The sequence below is a fragment of the Pipra filicauda genome, unplaced genomic scaffold (assembly GCF_003945595.2).
Source record: "Pipra filicauda isolate LSUMZ 115617 unplaced genomic scaffold, ASM394559v2 scaffold80_size11013439_pilon, whole genome shotgun sequence".
Lineage (NCBI taxonomy): Eukaryota > Metazoa > Chordata > Aves > Passeriformes > Pipridae > Pipra > Pipra filicauda.
In genome coordinates, this window is record NW_024104987.1 from 3264339 (window position 1) to 3282228 (window position 17890).

Sequence of the window (17890 nt, forward strand, 5' to 3'; positions counted from 1 at the left end):
TTCACTATAATTTAAATATCACTGTAACTTTGCATGAAAGAATACATGTGAGCTGCAGTCCCTCAAAGACAATAACCAGTGTGCTCTGGCTGCCAGCTGGGGTCCTGCTGGGAGGCAGGTTTCTACCAGCCTGGATCCCGCTGGAACTTGCCTAAATTGGGCTACACCACGTTCCGATTGGAGAAATCAAAACTTACACACCTCTGTGGGCTTCTGTAATTTCTGCGACTCAAAGGGAGCTCAAGAAGCCCGAGCACGGGGCTCCATTGATTCCAAACAAGCCACCCAACAACACCTCCTCCGCATCTCAGCTCGCACTTTATTTTGAGTTGTTCTATTTAGGGCAGTCGTGTTGTGCTACACTGGGGACGCCTCTGCAAAGATGCAGCACGTTTCAGCCAGAACACTGGGAACTGGCGACCCCAGCATGTGTGCAAAGCCCCTGCATGGAATGAGCTCTCCCTGAAGAAATTGCCTTGCAATTCCAAGCTCCAGGTGCTGTGCTGGTGTCCGTGAGCTGCCCCTGGCCCCGCTGCCAGGGCTGGTAGCTCACGTAGCCGGAGTTACCGCATGGCGTGTGACCCTTCTCTTGTCCTTCTCTCTGTATCCAAAGAAGTGACCCATTGCTGGACACCTTGATGGAGCTGCATCCTTGTTCTTGGCTCTGCCACTCTTTTTCTATGTGTTTTGGCTGAATCACTCAGTCTGGCCGTGGTTTCCAGAGCCCACAGCATCTTTCCCTGTGTCCCTCTCTCCTTTAGCCCTGGCTCTGTCCCTGCTTTGGTCCCAGTCTTGCCAAGCTGGCTTTCTCCAGCACACTGGCTTGCTGCCCTCCAATCCTCCCCGTTGTGTGCTGTGTCCTTAGCTGTGGATTTGACACTGGAGCCAGTTTTCCCTACCCCAGCTCCCAAAGGAGGCACGTCCCGGGAAGTGCAGCCCACCCAGCGCTGGGAGCCGCGTTTTCCAGGTGCGGGGTGCAGGGGGGGTGGGAGCTGCACGGAAGGCAGGATGCACGGAGGGGCAGGAGCAAAGCTGGTTCCCACCCCTGCCCCGGTGGTGAAGTGGAGCCACCAGCCTGAGGGACTGGAGTCAGATGGATGGAAAGGAGAGGACCAGAGGAAAAGAAGGGGCAATAGAGGGAAATGGGGGGGAATAAACGGAAAGGGTGAAAAAGAAGGGAGGAAAAGGGAAAGGATTAATAGAGGGAAGTGGGGAGGGGGGGAGAGGAAGGAGAGGTGGATAGAGAAAGAGGGAGGGAGGGAAGGGGGAGGGAAGAAGGGAGGATGGAGAAAGGGAAGGAGGGATGAAAGGAGGGAGGGAACGGGGGCAGACGGGAGGGAGAGGTGGGCTGGCCCCGCCGGCGCCATGTGATGCCCTCTCCTCCCCGGGCTCTCCCGGCGCGGCGCGGAGCGAGCGGAGCATCCCCGGGGCCGCCGGGCGCGTCCCGCGGGGCCGGTGAGTGCCAGGCTGGGATGGGGAGGGCAAGGCTCGGGCTCCTTCCCATGTCCGGGCCAGGCTGCCCCTGGAACGGGGGCAAATAGTCCTGGGGTCAGCTGGGGGGGGGGCCGAATTCGATGTAAAATCCTGAAAGTTTAAAGCCGAGGGAAGGGGGATCTGGGAGGCGCCGCCAGGGTGCGGAGCCGCAGGGCTCAGGGCAGGTGTTGCCTGTGTTTTCCATATTCCCCTTGGAGTGGGAACCGGCCGGGAGAGGCGGTGGGGGCACCGCCCCGGGCAGCATCCGCCGCAGCCCCGGCGCGGCCCCGGGTACCGGGAGCGCTGCGAGCCCCGGCAGGGAGGGACGGACAGACCCGGGTGAGGTGCCCGTGTGCCCTGCCCGGGCACCGGCACCGCTCGGGCGGAGGGGTTTGGCTTCGCCGGATTCCCGACGGAAGGACCTGAGCACGAGGAAGCCGGAAAATCCTGGCTCTTCATCCCTGGGCTTTTCCCCATCGGGCTGCTCCAACAGGGGCCATCTCTTGGGCACTGTGAGCATCCCCCTCCTCGGCGGCGAGTTTGGAACGTTTTGCTGAGGAACGCCTGTATATTTTTCACAGGGAATGTAAAATCCGCTGGAAGTCAGCCTATGAATGTTTTTCCAGTGTAGCTAAACCCCTTGGAGAGGGGAGTGTGAATTTGAACGAGGCTATCTGAGAAAAACCTGACCTGGTTGTTAAGTGAAGTAAAGTAGAGGGATAAAAAAAAAAAAAATTAAAAAAAAAAAAAAGCTGGATCTTGTGTTATCATATGAACAGGGAATGGGGACATGGAGCCTGTCCTCACTTTTGCATGTGCCACTTATTCATACCCTGTGGAAGGTGGTGAAATGTGAAATGTGGTGTCTCAGCCACGGCAGCAGCGAGAAAGGAGGCTCTGACACGTCCTTTGGATGTTGATTAATTGCTTGGCATTCCATAAAACTCCATCAGCCCCTGATGCACGATGCTTTTTGCAGCTTTTAGGGTTGGGTCTCCCAGGCAGGAGCAGCGGGAGGCTCCTCGGGGTGTCCAGGGAGTAGGTCTGACCTGTGGCACCGCTGTCCCCACCGTGTCCCTCGAATCCCCCAAAGCCTCTGTGGGGGAGAGGAGGCCTCCTCAGAGCTTTTAGGTGCCTGCAAGGTACAGGTGAGCCTGTGGAAAGGGCAGCAAGGGTGTTGCACTCACTGAAGGCAGCACTTCTTCAGCAAGAGCACTGCAAAGGAGCGGATCAGCTAAAAAGGAGCGTTCCTGCCGAGTTTCGTGCAGCAGCAGCAGGTGCTGGTGGCGTGACCCAGCCTGGCAGCTTTGCTGGAGGAGCATTCCCGTGTTCCCATCACTTGCTGCCTTTTGGTTTCACAAGTACCTTGTGTTTCTCCTCCCTTCAGAGGTTCATCTGCTGAGTTTTAGGGGCACCATTTCAGTCTGTCAAGTAAAAAGCCAAAGGGCAGGAGACTGGCTCCCAGCAGCCCTTCCCTCTGCCATCACACCTTCCCCTCAGGCTGCCCCATGTGGCATCCAGGGCACAGAAATGCTTCTGTATGTGGCTTTCTCTGATCCCTTGCTGTATCTTGTAGCTGTTGAATATATTCATTGAGCTGAATGAATTCCCACCTGGCAGCATCCATACCGCAGCATTTGCAGCTTCAGCTTTATTTATGGAGAGGGGAGGGAATATAAAATACAGAAGGGGAAATAATGCACAAGCCTGCAGAGGCTTCAATGGTGTCAGTGAGCTGTGAACTGCACAAGGCTGGAGCAAACACTGGGAGCTTTTCCTAAGTCAGCTGGGAAGATTTAAACCCCTGGTTTGAAGGTGGCATTTTTAAAAAAAACTAGATGATGGAGTCTGTCAAAAGTTATCTGGGAGTCTAAATCTCACTGAAATTAAAGGGATTTTTTTTTTCTGAGTGTGTTCTAGAAAGATGGTTTAGAGTCAGTCACACTGATATTGTTGTAGAGTATCTGACATTTATAGTAAAATATTTACTGGGAATTTGTCAAAGGACAACATATATACCATCATTAGGCTCAGAAAATGGGCTGTTACAGATGAATGGAGTTTATCTTTGGTCCCTGTGGAAGACAGGACTTGCAGCTTTTCCTCTATTATGAGGGAGGTGTCATTGCTCTTCAGTGAAAATCCTCATTAGAGTGGTGCTCAGGGCTGCACTGGGGGGGGGTTATTGGAGCAGCACAGCAGACAACATCCCCTGACCCAGAACAATGTGGAGATAATTCATTTTCCCACTCAGTGCCCATCCAGTGCTGTTTGGTGACATCCCCATCCACAGAGAGCATCGTCAGGTCTGCCAGGACAGGACCTGGCTCATCCTCGAAGTCCTACAGGTGGGCAGCCCTGGCTCCTTCCCGGGAGACGTGGAATGCTTGGCTGCAGCAGATGTTCCTTTGCTCTGCAGCAGCTCTGGCTGGGAATTTCAGGTTGTATGTAGGTGGCAGGAGAGGTGCTGCTGGGTGTGTGCCACAGGAACCAGAACCTGGTGGTACAAAGGGACAGTGGGAATGGGAGAGGAGTGTGGGTAAACACCGGGTACACACAGCCAGGGCAGGTTTCACCTGGTAATAGGTGCTGTCATGGGGGAAGGATGGAGAAGAGTGAGAGCAAGTCCATTCCCTGCCTGTTCCTGCAGACTTTCCCAGGATGTGGCTGCACTTGCCTGTGCTGAGCAGGACAGGCAGCCCGTGGCCTCCTGAGTGGGTCATGATGCCTGTGCCTGTTCTCAGGCTGCTCCACGTCATGCATGGTTTTTCCTACCCTGTCTGCTTGGGCATTTACCCCTAAGTCCTAGAATGGTAACAAATCCTGCTAAAATCTGGGTGGTAGAAAGTTTAATAGTCCAATGATGTATAAATACTTGCTATGTACATGAATATTCCTCACCTAACAAGCTGCACAAAGCAAAGACCTTTCCTATGTGAAGATGGGACCAAACTTCAGTGGCTGCTCAGTGTCAGACCTGGAGAGCTGTGCACACAGACATCACTGACAGCTTCCAGGGAGCTGTGTCCCAGACTGGATGGAGCAGCTGCTGTGTTTGGTGACTGGGTTTAATGGCAGTCACGAGTGGCACTTGGGTTCTGAAGTTGTTTGCCTGAGGTGTGGATGACACGGCCCTTCTCCTCTTTCTTTACACCCTCGTTTCTGTGCTCAGAGGCTCTGTGGTAAAGCTGGTTTCCAAGCAAGGAAGGGGAATGCAATCTCCTGGCTAACAAGGCGCTGCTCCATGCTATCAATCATCTTTAATCACACTAGGGGATGCAGGTCTCAGCAGCCATGGCCAGCATGAGCAGCTTGGCCAACGTGCCACTTGTCTGCTGCCCTCAGCATTCAGAGAGCCCAGCTTTGCTTCAGGGATTTCTCACTTTCTCTCATTCATCACACTGAAAATGTTCATAAAACCCCTCCAGCTGCCAGTGCTGGCAAGGAGAGCTGCAGCAGGGGAAGAGCTGCTGCTGCCTCTCCTCCCTGGCTCAGGTACCCCTGACACGGGGGATTGGAAGAGTTTTAATTAGCTCCTGCTGCTATTTTTATCTCCCAGCTTGCTTAATTTAGCTCGAGCTGTCATGCACCGATCGTTAAGGGGAAAAGAAGGAACTGGGGGTGTTGGCCCCCCTCTGCTGAGCAGCCACAGCTCCTGCACCTGGGCTGTACCTGGGGCTTTTCTTAGACCTTCTGCAGCAGTAAAAGTTTACAGCCTGGAGACCTTTCATGTGCTGGTGTTTGTAATACACGACTCCTGCAAGGCTTACACTGAATGAGTGTGTTCTGCTCACACCCACTTCAGTTTAAAACAATATCAATACCTTACAGATCTCTTGCCTGGGATCTTCAATCATGCCATTACCTGCCTTGCTGCTGGAAGGACACAGAGACCTTGAAAAAGCTGCCATGTGCAAGGAAGAGGCTTATTCTCCCCTTTTTAATCTACAAGACTATTGTAGGACTTCGTGCCATCATGACACTTGGAAGCGAACAAAAACCAACTCTTAAAGCTTTAACATCCCACCAGAGCAGCCCAACCTTGGTGCTGGTGTGAGGGGGATGTCCACAGCTGGGCCAGCTGCTGTCCCTTGTCCCTGCTCCTGGGTGTGCTCAGGCTGCACCAGCCGAGGGAAGCACTACCCTGCAGCCAGATGAGGGTCACTGGATCGCTGGGTTACTGGAGTTCATGTATTTAGGATCTAAATCAAAGCCATAATGTACCACAGGCAGAGGTTAATGGGCAGGCCCCACACCCACAGCACACAGCAGAGAGGTTTCTGCAGCACAGCCCCCAGCTGCTTTGCTTTGCAGCACTAGATATTTCCCCCTTTTATTCTGCTTTTGTAGCTCTTTGTAGGGTATTGAAACCAGCAGTTTGAGTCGGGTCCCTGACTGTGAGCACTCTGACACACTGTGAGTAGGAGAATACTGTGTCAGATTTGATAGGGAGAGAGGACACTGGGAAGGGCTCTGCAAAGGACAGGGCTCAGCTATTGTTAGGGATGGAAACCTTGAACAGATATATATAGTTCAGACCTGGAGAACTGGGCCTGGGTGCGTGGGCAATACTGCAAGCTCAGGGTTTTAGCTCCTATTTCCCTCTTGAGAAATGTACTTTGTGTAACATTTTTCTGCAAAACCCCAGGGTAGGAGCTGCAGTGGTGCAGAGACCTGCCTGCCACCTGCCTGTTCCTGTGTGCCAGCACCCTGCAGCCCTCGTGGGAGTCAGTCAGAGGTGGAGAGCTGAGGCTGTGCCCTCTCTTGAGGTCCAGGATTTCTCCTCTGCTTGTTTCCAAAGCCACCCCACTCCCAGCTCCTCCCAGACCATCCAGCAGCAGAAGCCTCCATCAAGGACCATCCTTGCTGTGACGTTTCCTTGCAGTTGATCTGCCAGAACTGAACTTCCCACCTTCAGCCTCATCCCAGGTTTTCCACTCACCAAAGCATTGCTTCAGCTGGAGTTAAAAGAGGTAAGAGCCTAAAACACCAAGGAGAAAGGAGACATGTGGGTGGGATGGGCTGTATAAGAGGTCTGGAGAGGGGATATTTGTGGATTCAGAAAGGCCATGTGAATGAGACCAGCTGTACACACATGGACAGTGCCAGCAGCCTGTGAGCCAGGACCATCAGGGCTGTTGGGTCGATGATTTTATTTGTTGAAAGTTTCTGGCATCATCCAAAGCCATTAGTGTGAAAGAGCTGGAGCAGAGCCAGGAGTGCAGCAGCATGGCAGAGGTGGCCCGTTCTGGAAAGGGTCTGGTTTGAAGGCTAGGGTGGGAAATAAATCTCTCTTGCTGTTCCTTTGCCCTTGGGAATATCATTTGATCTCCTTATATTTGGTGCTGGAGCTGAGGTTGGCTCAGTTATCAGTAACAACTATCTCTGCAAACCTGACCCAGGCAAAAGGGCAGGTTTTGAGCAGTCCACAGCAAAAAGGTTGGGATAAAGAAAGAGAGGGAAGAGCAGCCTTGGGTCAGCCTTGAGGGTTCACTAAGCAAGATGTGGGTTCAGCAGAAAATGACAGTACTTTCTATACAGTAGATAGTAGATACAGTACATATTTCCTTCACTCTTGCACTGTCATGGAAGGATTTTCTGGCCAAACTGTAAAAAAATAAGCAAGAAATGAAGCACAGGAAGCGCTAGAGCAAAGAGAAATGCTCAGAAAAATTATGGAAGTCAAGTTTAAGAGGAAAAATCCCAAGTAATCTCATTAATAAAATCAGTTAGTGGTGAGCATTGGGGTGCGTGGGGTCACACATGGCTCCCTCTGATTGCTGCTCAGGTGTTCCTTGTGTGTGTGATGACAAGCACAAAATTAATGGGTTTGTGATTGCTGTGGCTCAATCTACATTCAAATAACTCATCACCAGCCTTCTTTTTATTCATTTATTTGCTTTCAAGCCCTCTCTGGAGAGCCCGGAGTGCCCATCGATCCCGCGCTCTCCGCGGGTAGTGGCAGTGCCGCGTGCGGAGCCGTCGCTGGAGCTGCTGCTCTCAGCTCAGGGGAGGCTTTCAAGCCCACTATTGATCCTTCTGAAGTTTATGGCTGCTCGTGGTCACAAGTTACCAGCCCTCGTTCAAACTGCCACGAGGTGGGCTGCTTCATTTCTGAGCATCAGGCTAAACCTCCTCCACATGGAAAAGATTTATTTCTGCACTTAATTTTTCCGATACATAATTTCTCTCTCAGAAATCGAGCTGACGTTTTTATAGGACACTAATGCAGGTCTGTAAAGCTGTCCTGTGTGTTTCTGTTTTCCCCTGTGCCAGTGGAGGTGCTGGGTGCCAGCAGCTCAGGACAGGGCTCCTGGGAACCCTATGGACCAGCTCCAACTCACATCCCCTTTGGCCATTTGCCTCTCAGTGTATCAGTGCAGGAGACACTACTTTTCCCTGCAGCCATCCCTGCTCTCCTTCAGCTGTTATGTGGAACCAGAGCAGTCCTGTGCTTCCCTCCTGCCTGCAGTACACCTCTTCCAAGCTTCAGGAGGGACTGTCACTTCCCAAGCTATAATTCCAAAACCAAAACTATCTTTCCCAGTCACGCAATTTTTGCAGGTCTGGTTTGTAGAGCTGTTTCTCCTGCATCCCCAGATGGAGCAGTGGGCACTGCCCTCACCATCTCCTCCTCTTCCTCTCCTCAGCTGTGGCTAAAACCAACTCACCACGTGCTCCTCATACAGGTCCAACACTCTGCCAACCAACAGAGCATCAGCTCACCTGGCCTCGGGCTGCACACACTGTTTTGGGACCGAAACATTTGCACCCTTTAGGTGCTCCCTGAGGTCAGTGGGATCATTCTATTCCACCTAATGACCAAATCAGGCTTTTCTGAATTTGCCCATGAGGTGGCCAGGGTGAAGTTGAGGAAGCTGTGCTGTCTGAAGGAGGATGACAATGCAGTGGTGGCCTCAGCACGGTCCTGCCTGAGCACTGCCAACTCTGAAAAGTTTTGTTCTGAAAGAGCCACTCTCCTTGACCTATTTTTTTTTTGCCCACATCCATGGCCTGTGTCGTGTCCTGAGGAAGGGATCACACTGCTTGAAGGCCCTTTATTTTTAGCCAGCCCAATTTTCTTGTTGCAGCTTAGTGGGAGCTGGTCCTTTCAGTTCAGCTCCATCACAGCTCACGCTCTCCTGCGTTTGATGGCTCTTACCCAGGTCCCTGATGCTCTTTGTACATCCACTGCTCACTCAGTGGGTTTCCTACTCCACTTTCACAAGCTTCCTTCCTTCTCCTTTATGTTCTGCTCTGCCTCTCCCACTACTCCAGGTCCATGGCTTAACCTCTGATTTCCCTCAGCCCTGGGTTTGCAGCAGGGACCAGGCACAGAGGCAGGTTGCCAGGCTTGTCCTGGATCCCAGCACCCTCCACAAACAAAACCTTCCCTCCCGTCTGCTCCAATAACCTTGGCAGTGCCTCCCCTCGTCACAAATGTCAGGAAATTGGAAATGATGCTCTAACCACATAAAAATCAATAGCTGCCTCCTTGGCCTGGCTTGGCCCTGCTCTTTCTGCCTTTACCCAGAGCAGGAGAGAGCTGCGGTTTTCAACTGAACTCGGAGCAGTGATTTATTGATACATCCCATCTTGTCCAGGCAGTTGACCAGTGATGTATTTATTTTTCTCAGCCCATCCACATAGCCCAGAGCAGTGCTCAGTGTGAGGTCACGGAGTTGTGGGCTCAGAAACTTGCCCAGGATATTTTCTTTCTGTCACTGTGGAGAAATAAGTAAGGACTAACTCCTAGATCTGGGTGAACTGTGTTAGGAACAATGCCAATATTCATTTCATTTCCCAAAGGGTTCAGTCCCAGCAAGGGCCATGTGTAGTTTCCATCAGAAGCTGTGGCTCCAAGACAAGAAGAAATTCATTACAAGGACTGCAGATTACATTGCAGACTGCCTTTATTGTTCCCTGGACTACTACCAGAGGGCACAGTGTGATCGAAGGAGCAGGAACAGTTCTAAAGTCCCATTTCTTGGAAATCTTTGGGGCTCTATTCACTTAATTTAAAATACAGCTACTGCTGGAAATCAAACAGCATCACCTTTTCAGCCGTAGGAAGCATAACACAATTGATAAAGGTCACTGGGAACTAAATCCTTGCTGAAAATCAAGCCAGTTCCTGTTCGTGTCCTTGAAAAATCTTTCCCCTGGGAGCCCTGCTAATTCTCCAGGTGCTGGACACAGGGGGAGGCTTGTTTTGAGCAGATGCTCTGCACCATCCCTGCCCCCTGTCCCCCATCACATTGGGTTCCATCCTCTGTGCCAGCAAGGCAGGAACAGGGATCAGTCTCTAATGCTTCCCTGATTACATGGAAATTGGAGTGTGAGGGAGAAAAGGAATGAGGCAATTGAGAGGCGCGACTCTGACGCCCGACCCCTCTCCCTGCTGCTCACATCACCCCAAAGACCAGTAAATGATACCAAACGGGTCTATTTTCCAGTGTCTGATGTTGATGGACAACAAATCACAGGAAATACTCAGTTATTTCCCTCTGAGTGGCTTTATCTGGACCTTCACATACTCCCTACTATGATTTTTGGCTCGTTATTAACGAGAAATGTGCAGGGAGGATGGTTGTTGATGATACACAAGCCAAGAATAGATTCCAGTTCCTTTTACCATTTTGGCACCAGAATGCCAAGAGGGATGAGACACCCTGTAGTAAATGCTGTTCATTTTGAGGCAGCAACTAGAAAATATGGCTCTGGCTGAGTTAGGGAGATGAATGGATGAGCCAGAGGATCTGAGTTTTGGATAGTTGATTGAAGGACCAAATGGGAATCTATAGAGATGGGAAATGGCATATTCCCTGGGAAATGTTCTTCTGATGTGCTTCTCTGCCTGATAGCCACCACTTTCCTCTTTAGCTGCTGCCTCCTAATTCTTCAGAGAAAAGAAAGTCTGATCATCTCCTCTGTACTTTGCTCCTCACTCCCTTAGCAGGGAGATGTTCCTTCTGGGAACACATCCTCCTTTTTTTGAGCTGAGGGAAACATTAAAGAAGAACATTAAAAATGAGGCTGGTTAGCAAAGCCAAAGGTGGAGGGAAAGCTTGCACAGGAGTGTGAGCTGGGCTGTCTGGAGACAGCAATCCCCTTCCTGTAGGTTGGAACCTTCTGGGGAGAGGCACAGTGTGAACGTAGGAAGAGCCAAATCCATAATTTCATATGGAAGAGAATTGTCAGGGCTGTTGCAGCGCTTGAGGGTACAAGTACATCTGCTTCCTACCAAGATGTACTTGTCTGCTTTGGATTTGAGGTCAGATGCAATAATTAAAGTCTTTCTCTCCCTTTCTCTGTTTCACTCAAGGATTTGATATTCTTCCAGCAGCTTTTCTCTCTTATTGCTGCCCAGAGCAGTGAGCTGGAGGGGCAGACAGGCCTTGGATATTGCATCTGCTCAGTAAATGCCATTCTTTGGGCTCCACAGTAACTAAAAGTTTCCTTCATGTTGATCTTGTATGAGATTTGCTGCAAGCCCTGCCCAGGACGGGGTGTTGGGGGTCTTGGTGCTCTGGATTTGTGAGACAGATGTGCTGGGGAAGGGCACTGCAAGAGGATAAGATATGGAATATTGGATGTTCCCTGAGAGCACCCAAGCAGCAAGAAACCACTCTCAGCATTGTCTGCTTGTATTAACCATGAGGGAGCTGTGGCAGAACATTATCTTGGAAGGCTTTGGGTGTAAAAGTACAAGCTGTGAGGACTTTTGGCATCTCTGAGAGTCACTATAAGCAAGTATTAATATGTTTACATCAGAGGCACTAGGAAATACCACCCTCCTCCAGCCTGCTCACCCGGCCGTGTCAGAACAGCGAGTTGTCATCTCCCAGTCCAGGCAGGATTTGTGTCTCCTGATTTAATCACTAAACCCACCACCTTCACCACAGCGATAACAGGAACAGGATTTCTCTCCAAAGAGCCCATTCACTGCCGTGCACCGTGATGGCAAACACGGGCTTGATGGAGCCAAAGCAAGGCTGGTGCAGTTTTAAAGGCAGTCCAAGGAATATGCTTCCTGCTGCTAAATCTGGTAGCTTTTGTTGTCTAGCTGGGTTTATATGTTTTTTCCTTATTGTTTGCTGTGCTGAACAACAGCAAAATGTGCCTTGGAAAATATACATGACACGGCACTTACGTGTGATTCATCCTGCCTTTCTAAAAGCAGTCAATAGCACTAGCTGCCTCCTTCCCACTCCCCAGAAGACCATCTCTGGCGTGTAGCTTTTTCCTTCTCGCTCTTATTCCTTTAATCTTTCATTGCTGTGGCTTTCCCCCCCCATATTAATTGCACTTTTTCCTCCACTGCACGAAGAACTCTGATTTCTGGTGATATTTTATCAGTCTGCAGGGCACCATGAGAACTAATAAATTCCCTGACTTGGCAAGAATGCAATAAAATTAAAAAAAAAAAAAAAGGAAAAAAAAAAGATTCAATACATAAGCAACATGGGGATGAGGAAAGTTTTTCCTTTAATGTTCGTCCAGGGCCTGGCTGCAGCTTTCTGCTTCCTTTCCCTGCCTCTCCAAAAAGCACAAGCTGGGTTTGGCCCCAGCTCTGATCCAGCAAGAACAATAAACAGCAAAGAAAGACAAGTTATTGTGTCATGGCACTCTGCTTCAAGGTGTTTGATGATGTCATTCAGCGTAGCATAGTCGTTGCAAAATCAGCATCCTGATTCCCTGATGGATAAATGTGCCCTGGAAGAGGAAAAGTGGCATTACTGGGGGGAGTGTGATGGTGGTGGGAGCTGCTCAGGAGGGGAGGTTGGTCCAGCAGCTGTAAGCACCTTTGTTGATCCATTATCTCCGTGTCCATGATCCTCAGCAGATCTCCTGTATCACAGGAGATACGGCTCGTGCTGCCTCCCCTCGTGGGAGCACTTGATAAGGCTCTGCGGGTAGATAAGATACTGGGGTTGAGCCACATCCTTGGGGAGATGAGTGCCAGGTTGGGCTGGAGAAGCAGGAATTCACCTGCAGCAAATCAAACGGGAGCCAAGGAGCTGCTCCCACCCAGCCCATTCAGCTCATCCCGAGCCTCTCCCACCCCGGCACTCAGCACCCCCCGAGCCCTGGGCCGGCGCGGGGCAGCAGTCGGGTGGCATCTGGTTCAAACTCTGCCATCTCTCAGTGATTGTTTTAATGGCTCGTTTCAGCTCATCCTCCCCAAGGCAATCCAGGGCAAGGCTTTGACACGTCCGTCCCCCGGCTCGTGCTGCCGGATCCGCCCGCTCTCCCCGCCCCGGCCCCCGATGCTGTTGGGCATGAGCGCCTGCAGCAGGAGGGCGCTGACCCTGCTCAGCAGCGTGTTCGCCGTCTGCGGCCTCGGCCTCCTGGGCATCTCTGTCAGCACGGACTACTGGCTCTACCTGGAGGAGGGCATCGTCCAGCCCCAGAACCAGACGACCGAGATCAAGCTGTCGCTGCACTCGGGGCTCTGGAGGGTCTGCTTTCTGGCAGGTACGTTCTCACCCCAAAAAAAACCATGCCCTGCTATTTATATGTTTTATATTTATATGTTTTATATTTATATGTTTTATATTTATATGTTTATATTTATATGTCTTATAACATATAAACAGATATATAACTATATATGTTATGTCTATTTATACATGTATAAATCGATAAATATTAATGTATTTATAGTGTTTGTTGTCCGTGTCATCCCATGGGAAACGGCCAGGAAACGTGGGATTTTTAGAAGCTCTGTCCATCTTTGCGTCCAAACTCAGGCCTATGCCCAACTTTTAACGGTCTGATGGATAAATGTGCCTTTCAACACAGGCTTTGGGTGGGTTTGATGCTGCCATGCCAGGCCTCCCCCCCCCCCCCATCCCAGTGCTGTGGCCTTGGGCAGCAGCTCAAAACTTTCCATTTGGTCCCTGCAGAATTTAGATTCAGGTCAGCTGGACCATTCCCTCTGTCCCTGCCAAGTGTGATGGAGCAGCTTGGCTGCAGGAGCAGAGTTGAATAAAACCTGAGGGAATGGGAATCTCAAAGTGACCAGCCTGAAATGTCACAAAGTTTCAACTGCTGCTTGGAAAAAGTCAGGGGAGGCCTGAGGAGCTGTGATACCACCCCTGGAGTGACTTTAAAGTCTTTGGCTGAGGGGTTCACGTTTGTGCATACAAGGAAATGGTATTTAAGAGGTGTCTTTTTTCCACCCCAACCACAGACACTCAAGATGGAGCAGCACTAGAAAGCAAATTTGTTTTTATGCACGCACGGAAATTCAATTTAAAGCTGCTCTCCCCCCCAAAAAAACCAGACAGACAAGCACAATGCAGGAGTGACTTGGTCTGTGTCTGCTGCAGGTGAGGAGCGTGGCCGGTGCTTCACCATCGAATACGTCATGCCCATGAACATCCAGCTGACGTCTGAGTCCACAGTCAACGTCCTGAGTAAGTGGTTCTGTGGGGTCTCACCCTGCAAAGCACCAAGGGGTCACTTGTGACTCCCCCAAGAAATCCCCTTTGTGTCTTTGCCAAAGAAACTCCGAATTGTAGATGCAACTACATTTTGTGACTATGTGAATCACCCAGTGTGCTCCTAAGCTTCTGGGGACATCCCTTTCTAATGGCAGGGTTCTCACAGAGGCTCTAAGCTGTATAATTTCCTGTCACTGGCTATTCAGCTCTAATGTTTATCGAAGTGTTTGGCTTTTTAGTCTCCTCTCTGTAATTTGCAGCTGTATTTATTCCCTAGCAGTCAATTTTACACGTTATATAGTGGGATGAATTAAGGATGGAGTGTCAAAGCTCTCACGATGAATTCTGCAGTCATTTTGGATTTAATAAATAGGATTGTTCTGCAAACACTTATGGGGTGAAGCTAGAGAAAAATGCAGGTTCTGATGGTTTTTTCCCATGCAACACTTCACAAAGAAACCCTCAGAAACACAGATATTGGCAGTCACCACCATGGTGGTGAGGACCTGGCACAGGTTGCCCAGAGAAGCTGTGGCTGCCCCATCCCTGGGAGTGTTCAAGGCCAGGCTGGATGGGGCTTGGAGCAACCTGGGAGAGTGGAAGGTGTCCTGACCTTGGCAGGAAATGTACGATCCCTTCCAACCCAAATTGTTCTATGATTCCATAATTCTATGTTTTTACTCAGTGCATTAGCAAAGAGGGAAACCCAGACACAACATGGTCAGAGCAGCAGGGCTGGAGCCATCTCACCCAGCCCACTTCTCACACTATATGGGGAGGATTAACCTGTTCTCACTTCCCTCTGCTCCTCTCCTGACAGAGATGATCCGCTCTGCCACCCCCTTCCCTCTGGTCAGCCTGTTCTTCATGTTCATTGGCTTCATCCTGAGCAACATCGGCCACATTCGGCCCCACAGGACCATCCTCGCCTTTGTCTCGGGGATTTTCTTCATCCTGTCGGGTGAGTTTTGCTACCAGGTTTTCTCCTGACAACTCTTGAGGATGGAGTACGTTTGCTTTGGTTGCTGCTGGTGCTCTCCTGACCCGCTGTGGTGGCTCCTTGATGGAGTCATCACCCACAGGGGCTTCCCTGCAGCTCAGCCCTGCAGCCTGATCTGCTTTTGTGGGATGAAAAACCATCCACTGCAAAACTCATTTGTGGAAATATGGGGGAAAGTTTCCACCACGTGCAGGAGCAGGTGCTGGGGGAGAGGATGCTTCTCGTGGCACATCAGTCACAGGAGAGATCAGAAACTTCAAACTGCTCAGTTGGGATGTTTCTACATGAGAAAAGGGAATGTTTTATTCATGGTGCTGTGTGAGTGTTAAACAAATAGCTGTGACAGCTGAGCTTTGAAGTCAGCTCCTACCAGAGCCAGCTGCCTCCTCCCCAGTGCACACAGACTTGCCAGAGCAGGTAATGCTTTGACTGAAATGAGAGGAGTGCCCTGGGTTAGCGCAGCAGGAGGGAGGGCAGCTCCTTTCCCCAGTTATTCCAAGCACAGTTTTTTACTTTCCCCCACAAGTCAGGTCTTAGGGAAGGTGCTTCTTCAGCACTTCATCCCTCTTTCCCACTGTCCTTCTGCAGGTCTGTCGCTGGTGGTGGGGCTGGTCCTCTACATCTCCAGCATTAACGACGAGGTGCTCAACAGGACCAAGGACTCGGAAACGTTCTTCAATTACAAATACGGGTGGTCCTTTGCCTTCTCTGCCATCTCATTCCTTCTCACAGAGGTACCCACAGCTCTCACATCCCTGTAACGAGTGTGTCCCGTTCTCAGGGGTGGGCACATTGAGGCTGTTGGAAGAAAGAGGACCTGGGTGGGGTTTAAGGCGGGGCTGTGAGGGCAGAGGGGTAAAATATACTGTGAAGGGGGACAGGGTGGGGACAGACCCAAGCCTGGCGCGCTGATGGGGCGCTTGATGACGATTTGATGCCAAGCAGGAAATGCAGAGCAGGAGACGTGGTTGTGCTGCATTATTTAGTGCATGGATCCCAGGCAGAGGGCAGTGAAGTGACAGCCCTCAGGTGCCTTTGTGCATCAGCAGCAGAGCAGAAAAAAAGGCGATTTATATTTGGGGGATGGTGGAGGAGGCAGCCACGAGCAGGGTGGGCGTCAGGCCGTGTCTGTCTCCCGCAGAGCGCCGGGGTGATGTCCGTGTACCTGTTCATGAAGCGCTACACGGCCGAGGACATCTACCGACCCCACCCCGGCTTCTACCGGCCCCGCCTGAGCAACTGCTCCGACTACTCGGGGCAGTTCCTGCACCCGGACGCGTGGGCGCGGGGCCGGAGCCCCTCGGACATCTCCAGCGAGGCGTCCCTGCAGATGAACAGTAACTACCCAGCCCTGCTCAAGTGCCCCGACTACGACCAGATGTCCTCGTCCCCGTGCTGAGCCCCGACGTCCCCGATGGTCGCCGCGTCCCGACTCCTGTCTGTCGTTTTTTTAGGCCACTCTTTGAGGCCACTTCTCTATTTATAGGAGCGTAAATATAACCAGGGAGATCGGTTATATAACCAACAGTGTAACCTAGAGAATTGGGATGTTTTCCTTTCTTTGGTTTTTTTGTTTTTTTTTTTTGGGTTGTTTTATTCCTCCCCACGTAACTAAAGATCTCTCCAAAGTCCTCTTCTCTCGGCTTGTCCCGCTGAGCAAACAGCCGTTCTGCCTGGGGGGATAAATCCAGGGCTGGACTCCAGAGCAGGAAAAAGAAAATAGAGTAGAACTAAGAAAAAAAAAAGGTGTATTTTTTTGGTGTAGGTAAGTAGGCTGCAAAAGTTTGTGCATTTGACTCTATCATTTAATTATATATTTACTGGTCTAAGTGCCAGCAGGCATAAAAGATTGGTGTAACTTTCCAAGAAATAACCAGCATTAGAAAAATAGAAATTTTGTCTTGATTGAATATTTACTGATTGCTATCTCTCAGTGCTGGATATCACTTCCAACCAGGCTGTAATGGGAAATAGCCATCCTTCTGGACAATACCTCAGCAGGCTTGGACACAAGCAGGTTGTTCCTCTATGGCCACTTGTAAACTGTTGCTTAAATATCCTCTATTAGACTGGAAGCACCCTGGTGAGGTGGCTCTAGCACCCAAATTTCCTCTGCCATCCCATAGGCAGGAGATCTGAAGAGCAAATGGGAGAATTTCAGTGCAGCATCGAGTGGAAAACAACCTAAACCCTTCCCACAGGAAACATTAGATGTAGGATTTAGGGGGAATTATGGCCAGAAGTTATTGCAGTGAAAGGCAAGATCCCAAACCAGTGTAAAGTGATGCAGCTGAAATTTATGGCACAAGTCCACTGCAGCAAAGTAGTTGGCTTATATTTCATTTTGGCAAGAAAATGGTATTTTAGCTGCTTTTTGTGTGTGTGTATGAAACTTATTTTGAGATTTTTAAGTTTTGAAACTTCGTCTCATGCCTTGGCATTTTGGCCTCAGCCACCTGCCAGGGGAGAGCATCACCCTGATGGAAAGCAGGGCAGGGAAGGAGCAGGCTGTGCTCCCCCGTGCTCTCCTGTGTGAGTCCCATCCTGTCTCCGTGCAAGAGAAAGAGCTTTGTCCAAACTTTATTTCTGTTCTTGTTATTTTCAACCTCTCGGGAAAATTTCATTTCTGCAAAACGAAACCGTCCGAGGACTCTTGGTATATCCGAGCTTGTTTTTTGTCTTACTGTAATTAAAAGAAATAGAATATACACACTTTTAATCTCATTTGTAGCACACTGGGGAGTGAATGTTGCACTTTGTTATTATTATTTAATGTTAATATTTATTATTTGCTGTTTAATAGTTATTATTTATAAACTCCTCCAAAGTAGGGGCCAAGTCCTGCTGCAGCACCACTATTTGTATGAATTCCAATGCCCATTCCACAGGACTTCATTGCAGCTGCATTTCCAGACAGCTCTTGATCAAGATTATTTCTCTCCAGTTCCTTCAGATAAGTAACATATAT

General features: G+C 50.2%; 1 protein-coding gene across 2 annotated transcripts; it reads left to right on the top strand.

Annotated features, from left to right (window-relative positions):
* Positions 1-945: 945 nt before the first annotated feature.
* On the top strand, positions 946-17657 carry CACNG5 (calcium voltage-gated channel auxiliary subunit gamma 5). 2 transcript variants are annotated; one of them, XM_027749724.2, is made up of 7 exons: positions 946-967; positions 6122-6446; positions 12648-12951; positions 13809-13895; positions 14743-14883; positions 15511-15656; positions 16064-17657. In XM_027749724.2, exons 3-7 carry the CDS (start codon positions 12744-12746, stop codon positions 16319-16321), a joined length of 840 nt encoding a protein of 279 aa, XP_027605525.1. In that variant the 5' UTR covers positions 946-967; positions 6122-6446; positions 12648-12743; the 3' UTR covers positions 16322-17657. The 2 variants fall into 2 exon arrangements, with proteins under 2 accessions (XP_027605525.1, XP_027605524.1); XM_027749723.2 differs by lacking the exon at positions 946-967 and adding an exon at positions 1359-1455.
* The last annotated feature ends 233 nt before the right edge of the window (positions 17658-17890 follow it).